An 18,274-nucleotide genomic window follows, 5' to 3' on the forward strand; every position below is an offset into this window, starting at 1 on the left:
GCTGAGTGAGACAGACAGGCTTGTACAGCTGTAACTAGGTGCTTTTGACAATACAAAACATGCAAATGTCCACAAAATGAAAATATTGAACAATAAATCATCCCCTTCAAATGTTCTTTCAATGTTAGTGATGAAGGACAAAATCTATAATGTGTCCACAGTCATTTTGTGCAAAAATTCATGTAAAAGTTTATCTGAAGCGTATATGAGGCTTTAGCAATCTCAGCTAGTCATATCAGGTGGATATGTGCCACATTCACAGTCTGTTTAACACAAAATCCCAGCCTTTTGTTTCCTTTGGACAGTGTTTTGCCTGTTGAGCTGCAGTGGAATTAAAGAAACAAACAGAGGGACTTTTGAACTAAAAAGACAGCAGACTTGTGGATTTTGTCTCCCATTATTTACATTATAAGTTCATCTTGAAGGGATTTTCTTATTGCCAGTATGAACAAGAGGAATGATCATGGCCAAAAAAAAAGAAAGAAAAACAATTTCAGTGTTCATTTGGAGACCTGACTGTTGTTTTAGGGCAGACGTTACAAAATTGTGAACCTATCCTTTAAAGGAAGCAAAAAAAGGGAAACAATTAAAGGTATTAACAGATTTATTAATAATTATCTTAATTATTACTATTACTATTAACACTATGAAGAAAGTGGACCATGTACATGTATTCACAAAAATGTATTTACTTAATAAACAAACTGCCAATGACAGTATCATTTAAACTAATATATTTAGGAATATTCCAAGGTCCATGTACAGCCTATTTGAATGTATAACATTTCTAGTATGTGGCACCATGGCATTACAACACAGTACTCATCTAACTGCATGTTCTTGCTCAGTTCCAGGAGACCTCAAACTGACTAAAGTGCTAACACACCGAGCCCACAAATAGTGAGGCATTCATTCACACATACAGTTTCTTCTTCTCAAACACACATGCAGATTTCATTTAGTTAGAGAACTGCATCTCTTTAGAGTTAGGCATATGTCCATTTCTCACTGTATCTTCAGTTGATGTTTGTACCTCTGAACTGTTCATAGAGTTGTGTTCTTTTACAGACTTTTCCTTTGCCTCTGCTGTTCCACTCTCGTATTTCACTTCACTAGTCTGTGAGATTTCCCCTTCCACTCCTCTCTCTATCCTTCCCTCTCTTAAGCTACTGGTGCTGACCTCGATTATGACAATTTCCTCTCCTCCTTCTAGTTGAAAGATACTTTCCATGGCTCCTCCACCCTCAGTAATCCTACCGTTTGCAGAACTGCAACCTGCCCCTCCTTCTCCCATCATTCCCCCTTCACCTTCAATCAGGGCTATCATCTGCATACCCTCCTCGGTTTCCTGTTCTATCTTGGTCTCACCACCACCACTCAGTTCAAACACCACCTCCTGCCCATCAAGGGGCACCAAACCTTGGGTAGGTGTGCAGGAAATCTGCAGGCTGTTGTCTTGCCCTTGGCTGAAGGTAGCACTGGATGGACCACTATTGTCCTGCGCTTCAGTGTGGAAATGAAGGACATAGGACTCTCTCTGGCTGCCATCCTCTCCTGTCTGTCTCTCACCCTGCTTTTCTCCACCCCAGTCACGCAGAAGTGACATCATCCCTCCTTTATCTCCCCCTTTTTCTCCCTCTCCTTGTCCATTGGTCTTGAACTGCAACACAAGTGATTTTCCCTCCCCACCCAATCCTCCATCCACTGTCTCTCCTGATGCATCTCCTTCAAACTGCAACACATATGACTCTCCACCCTCCCCGATATTCATTCCCTCCTTCGCCTGTTCTTCATTATCAAAACATAAAACAAACTGTTTCCCTGTCATGGACTCTCCTGTCCTTACTTCCTCCAGAGTGGTTGGCGGTTTCCCTTCATGGGTAGCAAGAGTAGAAACTGATGCTGTGGCTGCTGTGGTGGCTGGTGTAACCATGGTAACAGATAATGGGGATCCTGAGGTATCCACTGCTGGGGCTACAGTGGTGGAAGTTGACAGATTTGAGACAGTAGTGCAAGATACTGACAGGGGACAGTGGGATGCTGTAGATACAGATGATGGTAGTGATTCAGTGGTGGTGTTAGCAGCAGTAATACTCTGCCTCTCTGTGACATTGGTTACATTACAGTTTGTCACTGATACATCTCTGCCTGTAGTCTGACTAACAAGACCTGTTACAGATTTCTGAAGAGTAGTTTTTGGTTTGCGTCCCCGTCTGCCCCTTGCTGTCCGTGTGCTTTTCCCTAGTATGGGCTTGGTCAGTAGAGAGTTGGCTGAGAGTGTGTGTGTTGGCGTGGCAACAGCAGTGTTTGCATTGTTATTATTGTTGGTGATTATGATCCTGGTTTGCTGTTGTTGCTGTGACACAGTTGAAAACTGGGGCATGGGAGTCTGTGTTTGGTTTAGGACAGGCTGGAGTGCTTGGAGAGTCTGAAGCATAGGGAGAGTCTGAGGTTCTGGGGCAGGTGGAGGGTTGTTTGCTGTAGGGACGAGAATCAAGCTTGATTGGCTGCCATTGGTGGAAGGGCACTGGAGGAGAAGGAAGTTTTGGGGCTGGGACGGTGGTGGTGGTGGCGGAGGAGGTGGGGGGGCAGGTGGAGGGGACGTTAGAGGAATGAGCTGCAGGCCGCTGGCTGTCTGAATCATGAAGTAGTTCTGGGAGGTGTTGGGGGGAATATTAAGTGCTGGTTGGGACACAATCAGGCTGCCACTGTTTCCTGAGGCTTCCAGGGTGATGGGGTTGAGCAGAGTTGTGGTGGTGGTTACTCCTCCAACACTGGCTTTTACAGCCACACCGTCTTTACCTCCACCACCAGGGCAGGGCAGGGGAACACCACTGCCATGGGTTCTAATGTGCCTCTGCAAGTAGGAGTGCATGACGAACTCTTTCGAGCAGTACGGGCATTTGAAGTCCTTGCGTGAGGAGTGTGTGCGAAGGTGGAGCTGGAGGTTGGAGGAGTGCGTAAAGCTTTTATTGCAATGTGTGCACTGAAAGGGTCTCTCACCAGAATGGGTGCGTTCATGCTGCAAACAGAAATTCAAAAAAACAAAAACAAAGAGGTAAAGGAAGAGAAATGGAGAAAGTAGTATTAATTGGTATAGTAACATATTTTAAACACAAAGGAATACGATATGAATGAAATCACAGCTGAATGAGTACAGGTTCATTCAGACCTGTTTGAGGTTTGACGTCTGGGAGAAAGACTTGGAGCAAATGGAGCAGGTATGTGGCCGCAGTCCTGAGTGCATCTGACTGTGTCTACGCAGGCAGCTGGTGTTCTTGAAGGACTTGCCACACTCCTTACACACATAAGGCCTCTCGCCTGTGTGCTGCCGCAAGTGGTACTGGTAGTGAGAACTCCATTTGAATGTGAGAGGGCAGTGAGGGCATTGGAAGGCCCGTACGCCTGTGTGTACCTAGGAAAGGAGTAAGTGGAAAAAATTAGTTCATAGTTCATGTTGAAAAAATTTGGGATTTTACAAGTTCATTATTAGTTGTGTTTCACCACTACAACTGTATTTTGGTGTCTTATAAGGGCATGACATGTGCATGACACAATAAATAATTAACTAATTAGCTTTGTAAGGTTAAGTATTTTGTGAATATTTCATACGCCATCAACCACTAACATTAGTGCACAGCTGCAATGAACTCCTGCACTAGCAAACAAGCCGACTAACCAACACGCACTGTTTCACTTAACAAAACTTCAGCCAACTCTGGTCGGGTTAAGAAAATATCCCAGTCCTTGGTCTGTTAAATTTCAAAAGCCCTGCAGCCGTACAGAGTTGTGGATAACGGTGGGTTTCCCTGCTACTAGTGTTGCTGCAAAGAGGATGTCCCCCACTATTGTATACAGAAAGTTAGTGACAGCGCAGTGGCGTACTTCTTTTCTGTTACTCCAACACTAAGATATTTAGCCAGTGTTGCTGATCAGTAAGTAACACTTTCCTTTTAATATTCTCATACAGGCAGAAGACTAACATACTCTCAAATTATTGTATCCAACTTTTGAAATGAGAAAGCTGTCTTATTGCTTTCTTAGATGAGTTGGCTTAACTGCCATTCAGGTTTACAATGTAGTGGACTCTGTGGTTTGGCACACAATGAATTACAGTGAGACCCTGAAACTAGTTTCCTGTTTTTCTATTTAATGAGACAAGAAATGATTCAGAAACTTCAGAATCCTTAGACTAAAAATCAGAATCAAATCAAACTGCAACATTCCCAAATATTCCCACCCTCTAATAGCTACTTAGCCACAAGATAAATAACTATGGATTGTGTAATTGCACTGAAAAGATATGTTTTTATTGATTGACTGCATTCTGTAAAGGTGTGTACAATACTAAAGAGTCACAATTCCTGTAAACTAGAGGAATGTAAAGATCTACAGTGACAGTGATGAATGCAAATTCCTTGAGAAGAGTGAGCCTTACCCTCTGGTGGATAGAGAGCAGAGAGGACCTCTTGAAGCTCTTTCCACACTCAGTGCAACGGTAAGGCCTTTCCCCAGTATGATCCCTCATGTGGTACTTTAGACCAGATGAACCTTTAAAAGCTTTTCCACACTCTGAACAGCGATATGGCCTCTCTGTATGAAAGATTTGTGAAAGCGATAAATCATTTTAGTTAATAATAATCAAGAAACAGAAACACAAGGAAGATCAATACGAAATTCCTTGGTTATTAAACAAAGTGGTGTTTGATCAAGTGTGACAAGCCGTGTATTATGGGAATTTCAGGTGCAGCTGAAATGCATCATACACCAAATCGCTTAAGCAAAATGCTCAAACTCAAGCTTCCAATTCTGTAGTTGATTTCTAAATATGAATCTCTGCCAAACTGTTGTTCTTTGTCTGTTCTGCTGTTTTAAAGTCTGTACCTCCAGCAGGAGTGCTCTTGTTAGCTCCTGTCTTTTTGGTGGCTTTGGCAGGTTTGGTCGGCTGTTCCTCGTGCTCTTCATTGACAGTTATGATGTCAACATGGATCTTCCTTTGTCCTTCCTGCTGCTTGTCAGCCTGACTGGGAGAAGATGGAAGCGGGAGAGACAAGGAAAGGGAAGGAGGACATACTATCTCTGCCTCTGCCTCGGCCAGGAGACGTTGCTCAGGGGTGTGTGAGTGTTGGTGGGTGAGCAATGAAGAGAGAAGGGGAAAGGAACGGTCACAGGCGGAGCAGCTGAACTGGGAACGTGACTGGGATGAGAGAGAGTGCATCTGCACAAACAGAGGATGAACACAATAGGTAAGGATTATTTTAAGACTGATAAATCAAACTGCAATATATTATTGTTAGTACTCAATATACAGTTCTGCACTGAAATTTTGCATAACAGTATCAATCATAGAGCAATTAAAACAATTATTCTTACCAGTGATACATGTCTATTGAGGCCTCCACTGGTCTTGAAGGTCTTATTGCAGTAGCCACACGACAGCCCTGCCCATGTGGTTCTGGCCTCTGCCTGAACGGACTCAGAGCTCTGAGTCACCTCAGTGAAGCTCTGCAGCAGGTCAAACTGGGCCTGGGTGGTGCCCACATTCTGAGGACAAACCAAAGGAAGTAATACATACCATCAGATCTAACTCTTGCACTTTGTAACTGATGATGAGGGATTTTTTAGTGCTAGATATATAATCCACACATTTCATACTGCAGTATTTTAATTTAATATGAGAAGGTTTTATTCTTCTCTTCGTGTATTCATCACTCACTGCATTGCCTCCATCTGCTCCCTCTGTCAGTCCGAGAAGCACCTCTGTCGTGTGTCCACTTTCAGCAACTGTGGTCGTCTCGACCACCTCCTCAAAGTCTGCCAGCAGGTGGCTGGCTCCCACCAGCCCATCCCCAACCTCCATCCCTGCCCCATGCCCTGCTTCCCCACCGGCCCTGTGTTCTTCTGGAGCCATGTGGATGGCTTGATGCTCCTCTAGCTCTGTTCGTGTGCCAAAGGTGTGGCTGCAGCTGCCACAGCTGTACAGCAGCACACTGGCCCCGGTGTCCATGCTCAGGTGAACCTCTGTCCCAATGGCCCTGGACGCACAAACATTCTCCCCAGAGGAGGTGAGGGTGAGCTGGGGGAGAAGGTTTGGATTCTGGCCAGATGAGGTGGTTGACAGGAACACTTCCTCCATCCCCACCCCTACTCCATCAGTTCCTGCCTGGCTCACAAAACCCACCATGTCTGTCAACATGGACGATGTCACTTCCTCTGCCCCTACCACCACCTCCACTATATCATTTCTGTTCTGTGGATCCTCTCCCCTCTTTCCTTCTTTCCCTCCTGCATTGAGGTTGGAGTGAGAGTTCTTGTGCAGAGCCAGGTTTGATGAGTGTGTGAAGCTACGACCACACTCACTGCAGACGTAGGGCCTCTCGCCTGTATGTATCCTCATGTGCTGCCTCAGGTTGGTAGACTGAGTGAAGGATTTGTTACACACCGAGCAGGTGTAAGGCTTGAGACCGAGATGGACATTCTTGTGTCGTCTCAGACTGCTTGAGTTCTTAAAGGCCTTGGGGCAAGTGTCACAGGGGTATGGGCACTCTCCAGTGTGCTGGCGCAGGTGATACTGGTAATGAGAACTCCATTTAAAGGTCAGGGGACAATAGGGGCACAAAAAGGTACGCACTCCAGTGTGGACACTCTGATGAACCTAGGGATGGAGAGAAAGACACAAAAATATGAAATTCCTCTCAAATGTTGACATTTTTCTTTACTCAAAAAACCGCAAAACAAACCAAAAAAAAAAAAACATGGTTTGAAATCCCACCTGGAGTAGAGATGAGCGTTTGAAGGCTTTGCCACAGTCCTTACATTCGTAAGGCTTCTCCCCTGAGTGAGACCTGTGACAGAAAAGTAACTATTGAGGTGGAACAGCATAATTAATTATGCACAATCATTACATGTGTGAAACATAATCACTACAGCAATACATTGTGGTACACTCTCTTTTGGTAAATTTAATGCAGTGGTACCAAATATAGGTTTGATTTTTATGAAGGGTATAAATTATGTAAATATTTTTACTGCTTTAAATTTTTTTTTAAACAAATAGTAAAATCAGGCAGATGTGGGTCCAGTCTTTCCTTCAGAATTTTTTCTTGGACAGTATTGTATTAAAGGTGTGACATGACACGCCTACAATTAAAGTCTGTGTGTCTCCTCCAATCTCACAGGTCAGAGTTCACATTTTAACCCACTCCGACCAGACGTTCTGACGAGAAGTAATTATTCCAGCAACATACATTCAATACATTTCTAACATATACACTGTGTAATACAGTTGCTGTTAACCATTTTGGAATTGTGACAACTCATTTGTTATGGGAACTGAGTGAGAATGCAGACTAATGTGACCAAACCTTGACACCTTTGGCTAACTGATTGCCATTTGAATGATTGCACATGTGTGACATCTAAGCAGCTAAATTCCAGGTGTTAGATTTTGTTGCGAGTTATTTTAAAACTATTATATATGTATACCGTTGATGGTAGAGCAAAGCAGAGGAGCCTTTGAAGGCCTTGGGGCAGAGGTTGCAGCGGTAGGGTCTCTCATTATTGTGGCTCCTCTGGTGGTGGGTGAGCCGGGACGACCACCTGAAGCTCTTGCCACAGTCCAAACACTGAAACGGATGGTCCGATTGCTCGGGCTGCTGGGCCGGGCCTGACACTGAAGACGTCACCATGTCCAGAACCACCTCCTCTCCGCCCTCCACTACACCCTTGTCTCCATCCACCAGCTCCCCCGTCTCCCTATCGTCCTCACCATCCTCTCCTGAGCCAAGAAGGGATGGGAACGGAGAGAGGGAGGCGGTGGACTGAGGTGGTAAAAGTTCTGCTTGGACCACTAAAGTGGCCACTGAATTAGCCATTACCAGAGGAAACTGGTGGCAGATGAGGGTATTCCTTGGATACAAGTGTGGATCACTTTTGGGGCAGTATCATGGTTATTTTTTTCACCTTTCCTTCATTCATTGTTGCTTCAATGTCTTGGATGAATTCCTTCCCTGACAACTACTGGAAACACCAGCTGTCATCCCAAGTGGATAGCTCAGGCCAAGTCTGACATGAAGTCGAATGGAAATAAATACAGTGTTATAACTTGGTAACTCTTGTGAAGAATGTCCCCTTTAAATTCCGCCTCCCTCCCTCCTTCCTTCCTGTCTATGAAGCTCGTCCTCCCCTCCCTGCTGTCTTTCCCCTGGCCGTCATTCCGTTTCTGGCCGTCCCCGCAGTGCGGTGCCCACTGACAACACACACACGCACACAGACACACACACACACACACACACACACACACACACACACACACACACACACACACACACACACACACACACACACACACACACACACACACACACACACACACACAGAGGCTACTGCTAAGTTACACGTTAATGTACGTTATAAGTGTATCCTAATGTAACCGGTCAGCCCAGGAAGCCAACACACAACACACAACACACCTACACAAAACACCGGTTTTTACAGTGTCAATAAAAACAGTTACTGGCCTGCTTTTAAAGCTAATCTAGCAGCCGTCAATGCGGAATAGCTTCTGTTAAATTGCTCGATAAGGATTTGCATGAATACAGGCTGAAGCAGTACTCACCGGCCACCTTTAACTCATTTTAAAGCTATATTGTTGATATTATGAAAAGGAGCTGGGTACCGCAGTGCTAATCCACACAACCTTAACAATAAACACAGCGCAGACTAACAGCAGTCCTCCACCCGATGCCGCCTTCTAAGAACGGCGACGGTGATTGGCTGCTTGCTACAGTAGACGAGCTACTATGATTGGCCGGGAGCGCCAACAGACAGATTGACGTTTTGTAAACCTCACTTAAAAATATTTCCAAAGTCTACATTTGACTAAATGCGCATATCTATAATTTACTTACACTCCAGATCTTCAAAAAGCATTTATGAAGCTATGTTGACTTTTAATATGTGTCGTTTCTAATCTAACCGTGGTGCGCAGGCTTCTGGGTAATGTAGTGTCTGTGTACGTCTGCCCTCAGCTTGTCTGTCAAAGTTTACATTGCAGGTTGACAAAAATGATATACTAAAATCCATTGTGCACATTCTTTAGCATTTATTTCACCAAGGCACATATTTCACACAATGTCAGTGTGCGGAAGAGGCATCTTGATGTTACGACAATAATTTAAACATGATGGCATTATATAGTAAATACGCATACAAATGATATAAAAGTACAAAAAGATAGATTTGCCCCCCTTCAGCACAAAATAAATAGTTCCATTTGTCACTTTAATAAATAGTCAATACTGTAACAAATACTAGAACAGGAAAAAAAACAAAAATTTTAGTGTTAAAATCAGTATTCTACATTATACTGTAGACAAGAACGAAACAAACCTCATTTACATTACTTACATAGTGTCACAATACATAGTATTTTAAGGCTTTGGGTGTTTAATTAAAAAACAAACAGAAAAAACAAAACAAAAAAACTTTTCTACCCCAAAGCAGTTTCAAAATCAGCCATCTCACTCATCCAAGAGGCTAATCCTAACAAGTTTGTGCAAAGAATCTAATCAGCTCCATCAGTGCTCAGCAACAGGGCACATTCAAACAACTTTACCACAACATTAGATATGCCTCCTCATGCAGAATGTGAGAAACAGGCAATGGAAATAGAAACTCTGCCTCTGGTACAGTACAAAAAAAAAGAAAAAGAAAAAAAAAAGTATTTACTAGACATATTCACAAATGTTTAAATTAAGGCCACTATGGCACTATGGCAAGTGAGAGTAATGAAAACCTAGGCTATCCCTAATGTGTGCTACATCTACTGGGAGAATGATTGGCTAAAGAAATACACAAATGCCATAAAAAGGAAATTAGTTTAAAGAAAAATCATAATCAGAGCTATAGGTTTAGGAAGTGCTACTGTGTTTTCCTTGAGGATCAGTGAGACACAAGACAAATAAATTCCTGTTAACACAGATTGAGAGTGACTTTTGATTTAAAATAAATAAAATTGAATAAATTACTAACAATCAATAAATAAATAAATACATAAATAACATGGTCTCAAACAAGGCTTCTAGGAGAGAGATTAAGAAATGATCATTGTAGCGTTTGAATTAGAGCCCGACAGATATGGGATATTTGAAACTGATACCGATACTGATTTTAGATTGGAAAAATTCACCAATAACCGATATGGTGTCCGATATAGTACATTTTTGAACTGGAATGGAAATAAATCTTTTCTGTGTGAACTGTTCACCGATATGACTAACATAGAAAAATAAAGATCAGTGCTGTGCAGTATCAGACATTATTTTAATTGATTGAACTCCAATCAGAAATGCCTTTTTTCTTGTTTATCAATAAATATCATCTTTGTAAATATATCACCGTTCATGTAAAACATTAGCGGTCACAAACAGCTCGTGGGTCGCTGATGCCGAGTAAAGAGATGAAGAGTGGCAGAGGTGTTACACCATATTCTGCTACACACATTTGGTGAGACGTTGTTTATTTACTTCCCAGCATTGTGTCTCGTCAGCTAGGTCACAACATAGCGTTGAACAGACTCAATCCACCACTGCACTGTTGTCTGCTGAGCTACAGAAACCTTTTAATCTGCTCATTACTGGCAGTACTGACAAAGTAGTCATGTGTTGGTCTGACAGTTGCTTTTTTTTTTGTAACAAGGTGAAAAAAAAGCTAAATTTGGCTGAATTATAGAAGCCAGAAATACTAATTAATGAAGAGCTGTTCGGGAGCTGAAAGAGCCGGCTCTTCTTGCTGATTTGAGCCGCACCACAGTTAGCTTGGCTCTAATACTCCGCCCCACATGCTGCAGACAGTGCTGACAGTATTGTAAACAATGGAGTCGGAGCGCGCTTTGTTGGACAAACTATGTAAGGACACCATATCTGAATCACCCCAAGTACCCCAAATCGGTCAGGCTCTAGTGTAAACTGGTGGTTTGCCAGTCTTAAATCTCTTGAATATTAAACTGATAGATGTATATAGCTGCAGTATAGCGCATCCTCTTTGGCTCTGATGGAAAGAAACATTCTTCAGCATGTCATTTGTTGATGTCTGAGCCTCGTTCAGAATGCTTTTGACTACAGTGCACACTTGTGACATGGTCCCTGTCACCTCTGGCTGACGGGTGACTCCATGCATGCTCACTGGCTCTGCAGACTTTCAGTTTATGGATTATCATTGGACTGCAGAGATTTTGGGTTTAAGGCTGAGGAATGCTCTGTATGCCCAATCGCAGAAGAGCCTGAAGTGCTGGAGAAGCTCGTGGCTGGATTGCAGGACATCAAACTGATATGGGAGGTGAGGGGGGAGGGAGGGGGTCGCTGGAGCCAACCTTGGTGCTTCAACTCTCTGCATCTGTAGGTGAGGAGATGAGCAGACAGATTAGAACAACCACTAAAACTCCCACACACCAATATAAGGTAATCATTGAAAACAAGTGTCAAGAGTGGAAACTCAGCTCTTTACCTGACGGTGCAGCATGTTGATGAGAGATTTCATCTCTCTGATCATCTCTACCAACTTGGGCAGTGCAGGGTGGTGGTGCTTCTTTGAAACCCTGTTTAGCCACTCAAAGTGGTGCTCATACAGCTTCAGGTCCGCATACAGCTGGGAGAGTGTGGGCTTCAGCTGGAAACAACACAGACATACTTTAGAGACTTAGCATGGGTGTGGCAAGATGTAACTGCAGAGAGAAACAGACCAGCCCCTGTCCCCTCACAAGCACGCACTCAAACACAAATGCATTATTAGAGCATTACCTCAAGATTGTTGAGGTCGTTGGCTGATCTGTTGCTCATTTCTGGCAGAGATCTGAACCTATGGGGCTCCACATCTGAGTCAAACGCATGCTCCCTCTGAAAGAGAAAACAAGACACACAGACACACATCAGCACAATTTTACTCATCCTGAGGCAAGTCACGGCAACATGAGGAAAGTATTAGTCTAGCACCTCGATTGGGTGACTGTTTTCTGTGCTTAGAGACAGTAGCTCTCACTGAGGAGAGTGTGGTCGATCGGGTCAGAGTGAGTTCACCCACATTCAGCCTCCCCAAATGTCAACAATAAGAGCAAATGACCTGAACCCACAGGATGTTTTCTGCAGGGAGAGAGGATAACAACATATGCAGTGACTAAGAAAGCTCCAAGTGGGACAGACAACACAAGGCTGTAGGGAAACTCCAGGGTCACAGCTATAAAAAGATGGAATGACGCAGTGCCACTGCCCAGCTAGAGATGTGTTGTAAACTACGTCCAGACAGGAGATGTAGTGCTCATCCTGGCCAGCAGAGGGGGATAAACAACCTGACTGCAGGTTTATGGAATTCTGCCTCACTAAGGCAGCTGTTCTCATCAGCTGTGCAATTTAGTATTAAAGGTGTAGGCCTGATTCTGTAATGAATGGGATTGAATGGAGATGACTGATGTGACATGCGTCATTTCCAACCAGCAGAGGAAAATAACAACATTAGCATGATTAGTACTCAGAAATGTATTGTGTAAACAGGTTGTATGTGCTAAATACTTCCTCAACCTGTTACTCAGTGTTTTCCTTGAAGTGCTGTGCTGTTTGCTTCCAGTTGTCTGTGTTGATGTTTTTAGTGATGAATGTGCTGCATTGTCTCTCATGTCGCTCCATCAGCCTTTCATAAGAGCTCACTTATGTTTGTTGTCCAATGTTATGTCTCTGTTGCTTTTGTCCTCTTCCATCCCTCGCTTTCCTCCTCTCCTCTCACTCCCCCTCTCTCCCTCTCACTCATACCAGGTGCACAAGCACATGCAGCATCACGTGCACATGTGCATGCATGCACACACATACACCACTGGCTTGTCATCTAGCTGGCCCTCTGATCTCTTCATCTCTTGTGGTTTTTGCTCCATCTTTCTCAGCCTTTAATTCTCCCTCTTATCCTCCTTTTCTTGCTCTCTCCATCGTGGATCATGACCTCACCCGACAGAACTTAGCATCCAGCCTTTTTCTTCCTGAATGCAAATACTGGAATGTGATAAATCTTTTAGATTTTTATCAAGTCACTTTGCTGTGGCGACCAAAAGCAAAACACTAAACACCGCACCTACACAACCATGACTATTTACAGAACCCTCAGTGCACACACACACGGCCACAAAAATGCATACACACAAATGCATGCACACATATACATTTGCAATACAGTATGCATGCAAAAATGCACGCAGACTGACTCACACACATACACGGTTTGCGTCTGAAAACTTATATAGACCTATGTGTATACAATCACACACTTCTCTCTCTTTAAAGCATCAGTTTCGTTCCTTTTTTTGCAGGGACTTTCCATGGATTCACGTTCTATTTATCTTTCCTAACTTTGTCCTCTCTTTAGTGGAATTCCACACAATGAGGGAAAAAAATTAAAAATAAGTCTTCCATGTTACTGAACACTGTCTAATACTGTCCCCAACACTCTTTGATACTGCCGGTTTCTTCACATCTGGACCCCAGGTTAGACCACTACAGTGATAACCTGTAACATAGTCTGGAAGCAACAAACTCACTCACACTTTCTGAACACTATCTACTGACCAAGACTAGAGAGAGTATGTGGCTATTTTTGATTTTATCCCCTGAACAAAAGAGTTTCGAGATTTGCATAATGCAAAAATAGAATCTAGATCAGTCATGTGTAACCAAAGATCCAGAGATATGATCCCGCTTTCTTTTCACCTGTTAAAACACTGTGTTGCTACACAATTGCCAGCTGGAGCAAAAAGTAAGTTATCAAGTTCCTACCCCCATGACTGTCAACAAAATCAGATTTCTAGCCAGACTTGTTCATACAATATGTGCAAGTGAACTCCACCGTCTGGCCACAGAACATAAACATGTTTCTGTGTAAACAGGCATATAGATATATGTACTTTGTTGGAATTTCACAGATAGTATGCTTGGTAGTTTGGGATCACTTGGATGCAGGTTCAGTGTTGATATTTAGCTCTAAAATGGTCGTGATGGGAGATTTTTTTTAAATACCTTCGCCTGTATGTTTTGTTTCTCTATCCTACTAACCCCATCACTGTGAATGGGTGCTCATTCTTGTATGACCAATCACTGGCCTCCATGGTCACCAATCTTTCTGGTAGTGCCATCAGTCAAGTGACCAGGCGGACCAGAAGGTTGCTGAGTCAGACCTCCCCTCCCTTCTCAGTCCACTGTGGATTAAAAGTGAGATCACTCGGTCAAATCTCCCCTGAGGCTTTTGCTGCCCTGATCTATGCATGGACTCCAGCCAGTCTGTCATCAATGAAAGCAGCTTAAAGGGGAACTTTGGGATTTTTCGACCTGGACCCTATTTTCCCATCATTTTGTGTGTAAGTAAATAATGGGGACAATAGTTTTGAAATTGGTTCAGAATTGTGTAAGAGCTGGCAGCCACGAAACAGGTTGCAATGTAATCCGATGGGGCAATAGCACACCGTCAAAGTATGCCCTCTAAAAGTGCTTGTTTTTGCCACTGACAGATTGTTATTAAAAGTGTCTGTCAACATTATCATTGTGAATTTTAAATATGGCCTGAGGGCCGAAACATCATCATCTGAATAAAAGAGAAATACATATGAAGCCAGAGTGTGCAACACTTTTTTCCTGTTCTCAATCCTGTTATTGAAAGGACCATACAGATAAATAAAACGTTAATAAGTTAATCAAATGAATTTACCTTTTGCTTGATCCAAATCTTACACAAGGAAAAGTCTCGCAAGAGTTAAATTGTTGTTAAAATCATCTAAATATTCAGCAATCATAAATGACACTAAGCTATGCTTTCTGTACTTCAACACATAAACTCCTCCAGGCACTCCTCTCTCCAATCTTGTCATGGCTGAATAACTGATTGAGACAATAGCTCAACTCTCAAGAGATTTTGGAACGAGGCTTCTCCTTGAGCTAGACTTCCTGTTGAAAAGACGTTTTAAATAGGCTATGGCCACTATGTTTGATTTGAGACAACACAAACCTCTCGAAATTTGCACACTGTACAAGTAAGTACAGAGTGTACACAGTGCACTACACAGAAGTATACTAATAGAGGTATGTGATTTGAGACACAGCACAGGTCTCAAACCCTTGTTTCCCAAAACACAGGCAACTACACTGACCAATTAGCCAAAGTTCAGCTCCACATGAGACACTCACCTGCAGCTGTTTATATATTCATGACACAGCAACATACAGCAGAACAGAGACTGATTTAACCTGACCTGTGCTACATATAATTTTAAACGTTCTGCCCTGAATATGTTTTACATGCTAAAAAAGACACCTAAGCTGACGAAACGTTTGTATTGTTGCACAGATGAGAGAAGACATGGTGGCATATGTATATCATCTCATGGCTAGTTCAAAGTTATCTTTTGTGTGTTTTGTGTTTTTTTGAAAGTTGTAGCTTAATGTTATAACCTATAAGTACCATCATATACTTACCTGCTAATTACCTAGCTTCCTAGTCTATTACATTAATGTTGGTCTTCATACTTACCTGTTGTATACCTAGTGGGTTACAATGTTAACATTAAGTAGTTAATATTTACCTGTTGCTTACATAGCAGTCCATTAAGTCATTTTTGAATCTTTCTTTTCTAGTTTCACTCAAATTGAATACTGTCATCCTGACTTATCTGTTATGTTTGAAGTAATTAAAGGAGCAAGCATGCTCACTTCCTGGCTCTTGAAACGGAGTTTGGCTCGCTGTTTATCTATGTTAACACTTGGGAAGTAATACACATAGAGTGAACAGTACATTAGATAATTTACAAAATAAGTTCTTGTAAAAACCCACTGTTTGTGCTTTTCCAAATACCTTATTCAGATTTGGCTCCACCCTTACTGTATAGTTCCGTATTTATATATTTTGTATGAAACATTAAAGGCATTGAAATTACATATTTACGTCTGTTACCAGGGCACATGACTTTGATCAAGCCAAAGGTTAAGAGAAACATTTTATTTCTCATCTTAGTGTCTTAGCATAATGTTGTCAGACATTTATAATATAATAACAATCTGAGCCTGTAAATGTCAACGGCACTTTTTGTGGGTCCACAAAACATTGATGGAGGGCAATTGCCCCAAAGGATAACATTGCAGCCTGTTTTGTGGCTGGCAGCTTAAGTGCTCATGCTTAATACTGGACCCTTTTAAAAAAAAAAAACTGGTGTCCCTATTAGTCATTTAGGCACAAAATGATGGGAAAATAGGGTCCAGGTTGGAACATACTGAAGTTTCCCTTTAAGTCAGACTAGAGTCTTGAGAAAACCTGGTTTAGTTCAGCCCAACAACTTTTACATAGCTGTGCATGATGCAGAAAGTTTGAAGAGTGACGTTACCTAAACCGAGAGGTAACATCAACACCAAAATACAATTAGGCAACGATCAATCAAGGCAGGCTCTGGTGCGTTAATGACCTGCATCCTCTTCCACCTTCACACTAACAATTCAATTAGCAAAGGGCAGCCATACTCTCATTAGCCTCTCCACCAATCCGTAGCTGAGACTCCTAATCAGAATGACGACATGTTCACTTACCAGCAGTTCTTGAGTGAGCTTCATTAGATTTTTGGTCTGATTGGACAGTTTATCCATGTCAGTGGGCCGCCGCTGAGGGACTGGAGAGGCAGACGTGAATACAGGCAGCTGAGCCAATAACAGCGAGAAGAGGAGAGATGAGGAGGAGTCGAGCAGCACTGTAGGGGCAGAACAAAACGGAAGCAATTAGTGGAGAGGCGCTGTCATCTCGCCATAATGATAATGACCTCAGGCCACGGCTGTCAACTCCTGGGGAAGATATTGCACCATAATATAAACAATAGCTCCAGACTTGGCAGAGAAATCCTGTAGAGCTTCAGTGTCAGAGTCATGTTTTCACAGGCTGAATGCAAATCATTAAATCATTACAAGCCATGGCTTTGACAGTGAATATCACCATCACTCCTTTACCCTAAGCAACGCAATGAATGCTGCTGATTGTCACACCTGCAACTGGATAGGGACGTGAGTTGGTGGTATAAATTATATAGACCAAGCCAAGTCAACTCTCTAACAGTAAGCTCATTCATTCTTTTCCTTTCAAGTTCAAATACAAGGTAGACTAAAAGTATTAAAAGGGAACCGCAGTGCTGTTGAAATGATGAATGCTTGATAATTACAGGTGAACCACAAGAATCACAGCCAAAATAACACTGCAGGAGCATCTAAGCTGCCTGCCCTATAGTCTAACTTTTAACAGCTGAAGGATCAACATAGAATAACATTTTCCATGTCATAAAGTAAGGCAATTGTTTAGAATTTAAAGTGAGAAAATAATAAAATTGAGTCTGTATAGGAACGATAAAAAGCAGCAACAGTCACAGAAACTTTGTCCACAATTTAAAAATATTGGCGTTTAAAAATAAGACAAACATGAAAAAGAAATGTTAATTAAAAAAAACTTTTTGAATGAAAACACACCCGTACAATCACTTACATTTCATATTGGTTCGGATCCAAGGGAACCAGCCAACAAACGTGGATAAATAAATAAATAGGAAATTAATAAATAAATTGAACTTGGATAGAGAGAGAGGCAACAGAAGTGCAGAGAGAGGGATGCGAGTATGGTAAGTCCAATTTTTGCGCGCACTGAACTGTTTAGGCTTGTTTAAAACTTCCTTTATAAAGCCTATGACACATCGGCAGTGACTCACTTCATTCATAAAAACACACACGCTCGTCCAACTCGTCTCTCCCTCCTCTCTCCCTTTCCTCCTCCCCTCCCTTCTGCCTGTCTCCCTTTGCAACTTGGAAAAATGTTCCGTTGTTTTTTCTTTTTTTCTTTCCTCTATCACTTTCTCTCGTCCTGTCCTGTCCCTATCTCCAGCACTTCCTCCGTCGCATCCCGCTACCTGCGCCAATCAGTCCCCATCTACCTCTTTTTATCTCCCCATCTCCAAATCTCTTCCCCCCTCTCTCTCCCTCTATCACTGCAGACGTTTTAAAAAGCCCATTGTTTTCATGTATATCAGCACATCTCATGTAACCATGTCTCTTTTAGAGCCTGTGTCCTTTCTTTTTTTCTTTCTTTCTTGTGCAGAGTGGTGTGTGTTGTGCTGTACTCAAAGGGTGAAATGTCACCGAAAGTGTGTTCTCGCTTATGTTATTCAATTTATGGGCTCTTGTAGGCTACACACAAGGGCATTCCCTATATTATACTTAATACACAC

At 42.5% G+C, this 18,274-nt stretch overlaps 2 protein-coding genes across 2 annotated transcripts; both read right to left on the reverse strand.

The window, feature by feature from the left end:
• Positions 1–606: 606 nt before the first annotated feature.
• Positions 607–8,727, reverse strand: znf628 (zinc finger protein 628). The gene is made up of 9 exons (XM_062421746.1): positions 8,618–8,727; positions 7,486–8,064; positions 6,773–6,845; positions 5,717–6,655; positions 5,374–5,544; positions 4,885–5,218; positions 4,439–4,593; positions 3,173–3,415; positions 607–3,022 (listed from the first exon to the last, which is right to left on the reverse strand). Exons 2-9 carry the CDS (start codon positions 7,872–7,874, stop codon positions 959–961), a joined length of 4,368 nt encoding a protein of 1,455 aa, XP_062277730.1. The 5' UTR covers positions 7,875–8,064; positions 8,618–8,727; the 3' UTR covers positions 607–958.
• Positions 8,728–11,214: 2,487 nt separating this feature from the next.
• On the reverse strand, positions 11,215–17,545 carry il11a (interleukin 11a). Its single transcript, XM_062421893.1, has 5 exons — positions 17,539–17,545; positions 16,602–16,759; positions 11,799–11,894; positions 11,506–11,667; positions 11,215–11,394 (listed from the first exon to the last, which is right to left on the reverse strand). The coding sequence occupies exons 1-5, from the start codon at positions 17,543–17,545 to the stop codon at positions 11,215–11,217; spliced, it is 603 nt and encodes a 200-aa protein (XP_062277877.1).
• Positions 17,546–18,274: the final 729 nt, after the last annotated feature.

The sequence above is a fragment of the Scomber scombrus genome, chromosome 7, assembly GCF_963691925.1.
Source record: "Scomber scombrus chromosome 7, fScoSco1.1, whole genome shotgun sequence".
Taxonomy (NCBI): Eukaryota; Metazoa; Chordata; class Actinopteri; order Scombriformes; family Scombridae; genus Scomber; species Scomber scombrus.

What these genes read in the sequence shown, in the direction of transcription:
- il11a (XM_062421893.1), bottom strand. An exon ending in AGCTCACTCAAGAACTGCTG is followed by an intron (nt 11,895 to 16,601) that starts GTAAGTGAACAT and finishes TTTCTCTTTCAG; the next exon opens with AGGGAGCATGCGTTTGACTC. An exon ending in ACGACCTCAACAATCTTGAG is followed by an intron (nt 11,668 to 11,798) that starts GTAATGCTCTAA and finishes TGTTGTTTCCAG; the next exon opens with CTGAAGCCCACACTCTCCCA.
- znf628 (XM_062421746.1), bottom strand. Translation starts at nt 7,874, where the DNA reads ATGGCTAATTCAGTGGCCACTTTAGTGGTCCAAGCAGAACTTTTACCA. An exon ending in TCAATAGACATGTATCACTG is followed by an intron (nt 5,219 to 5,373) that starts GTAAGAATAATT and finishes CTGTTTGTGCAG; the next exon opens with ATGCACTCTCTCTCATCCCA. An exon ending in CAAGAGCACTCCTGCTGGAG is followed by an intron (nt 4,594 to 4,884) that starts GTACAGACTTTA and finishes TCTTTCATACAG; the next exon opens with AGAGGCCATATCGCTGTTCA.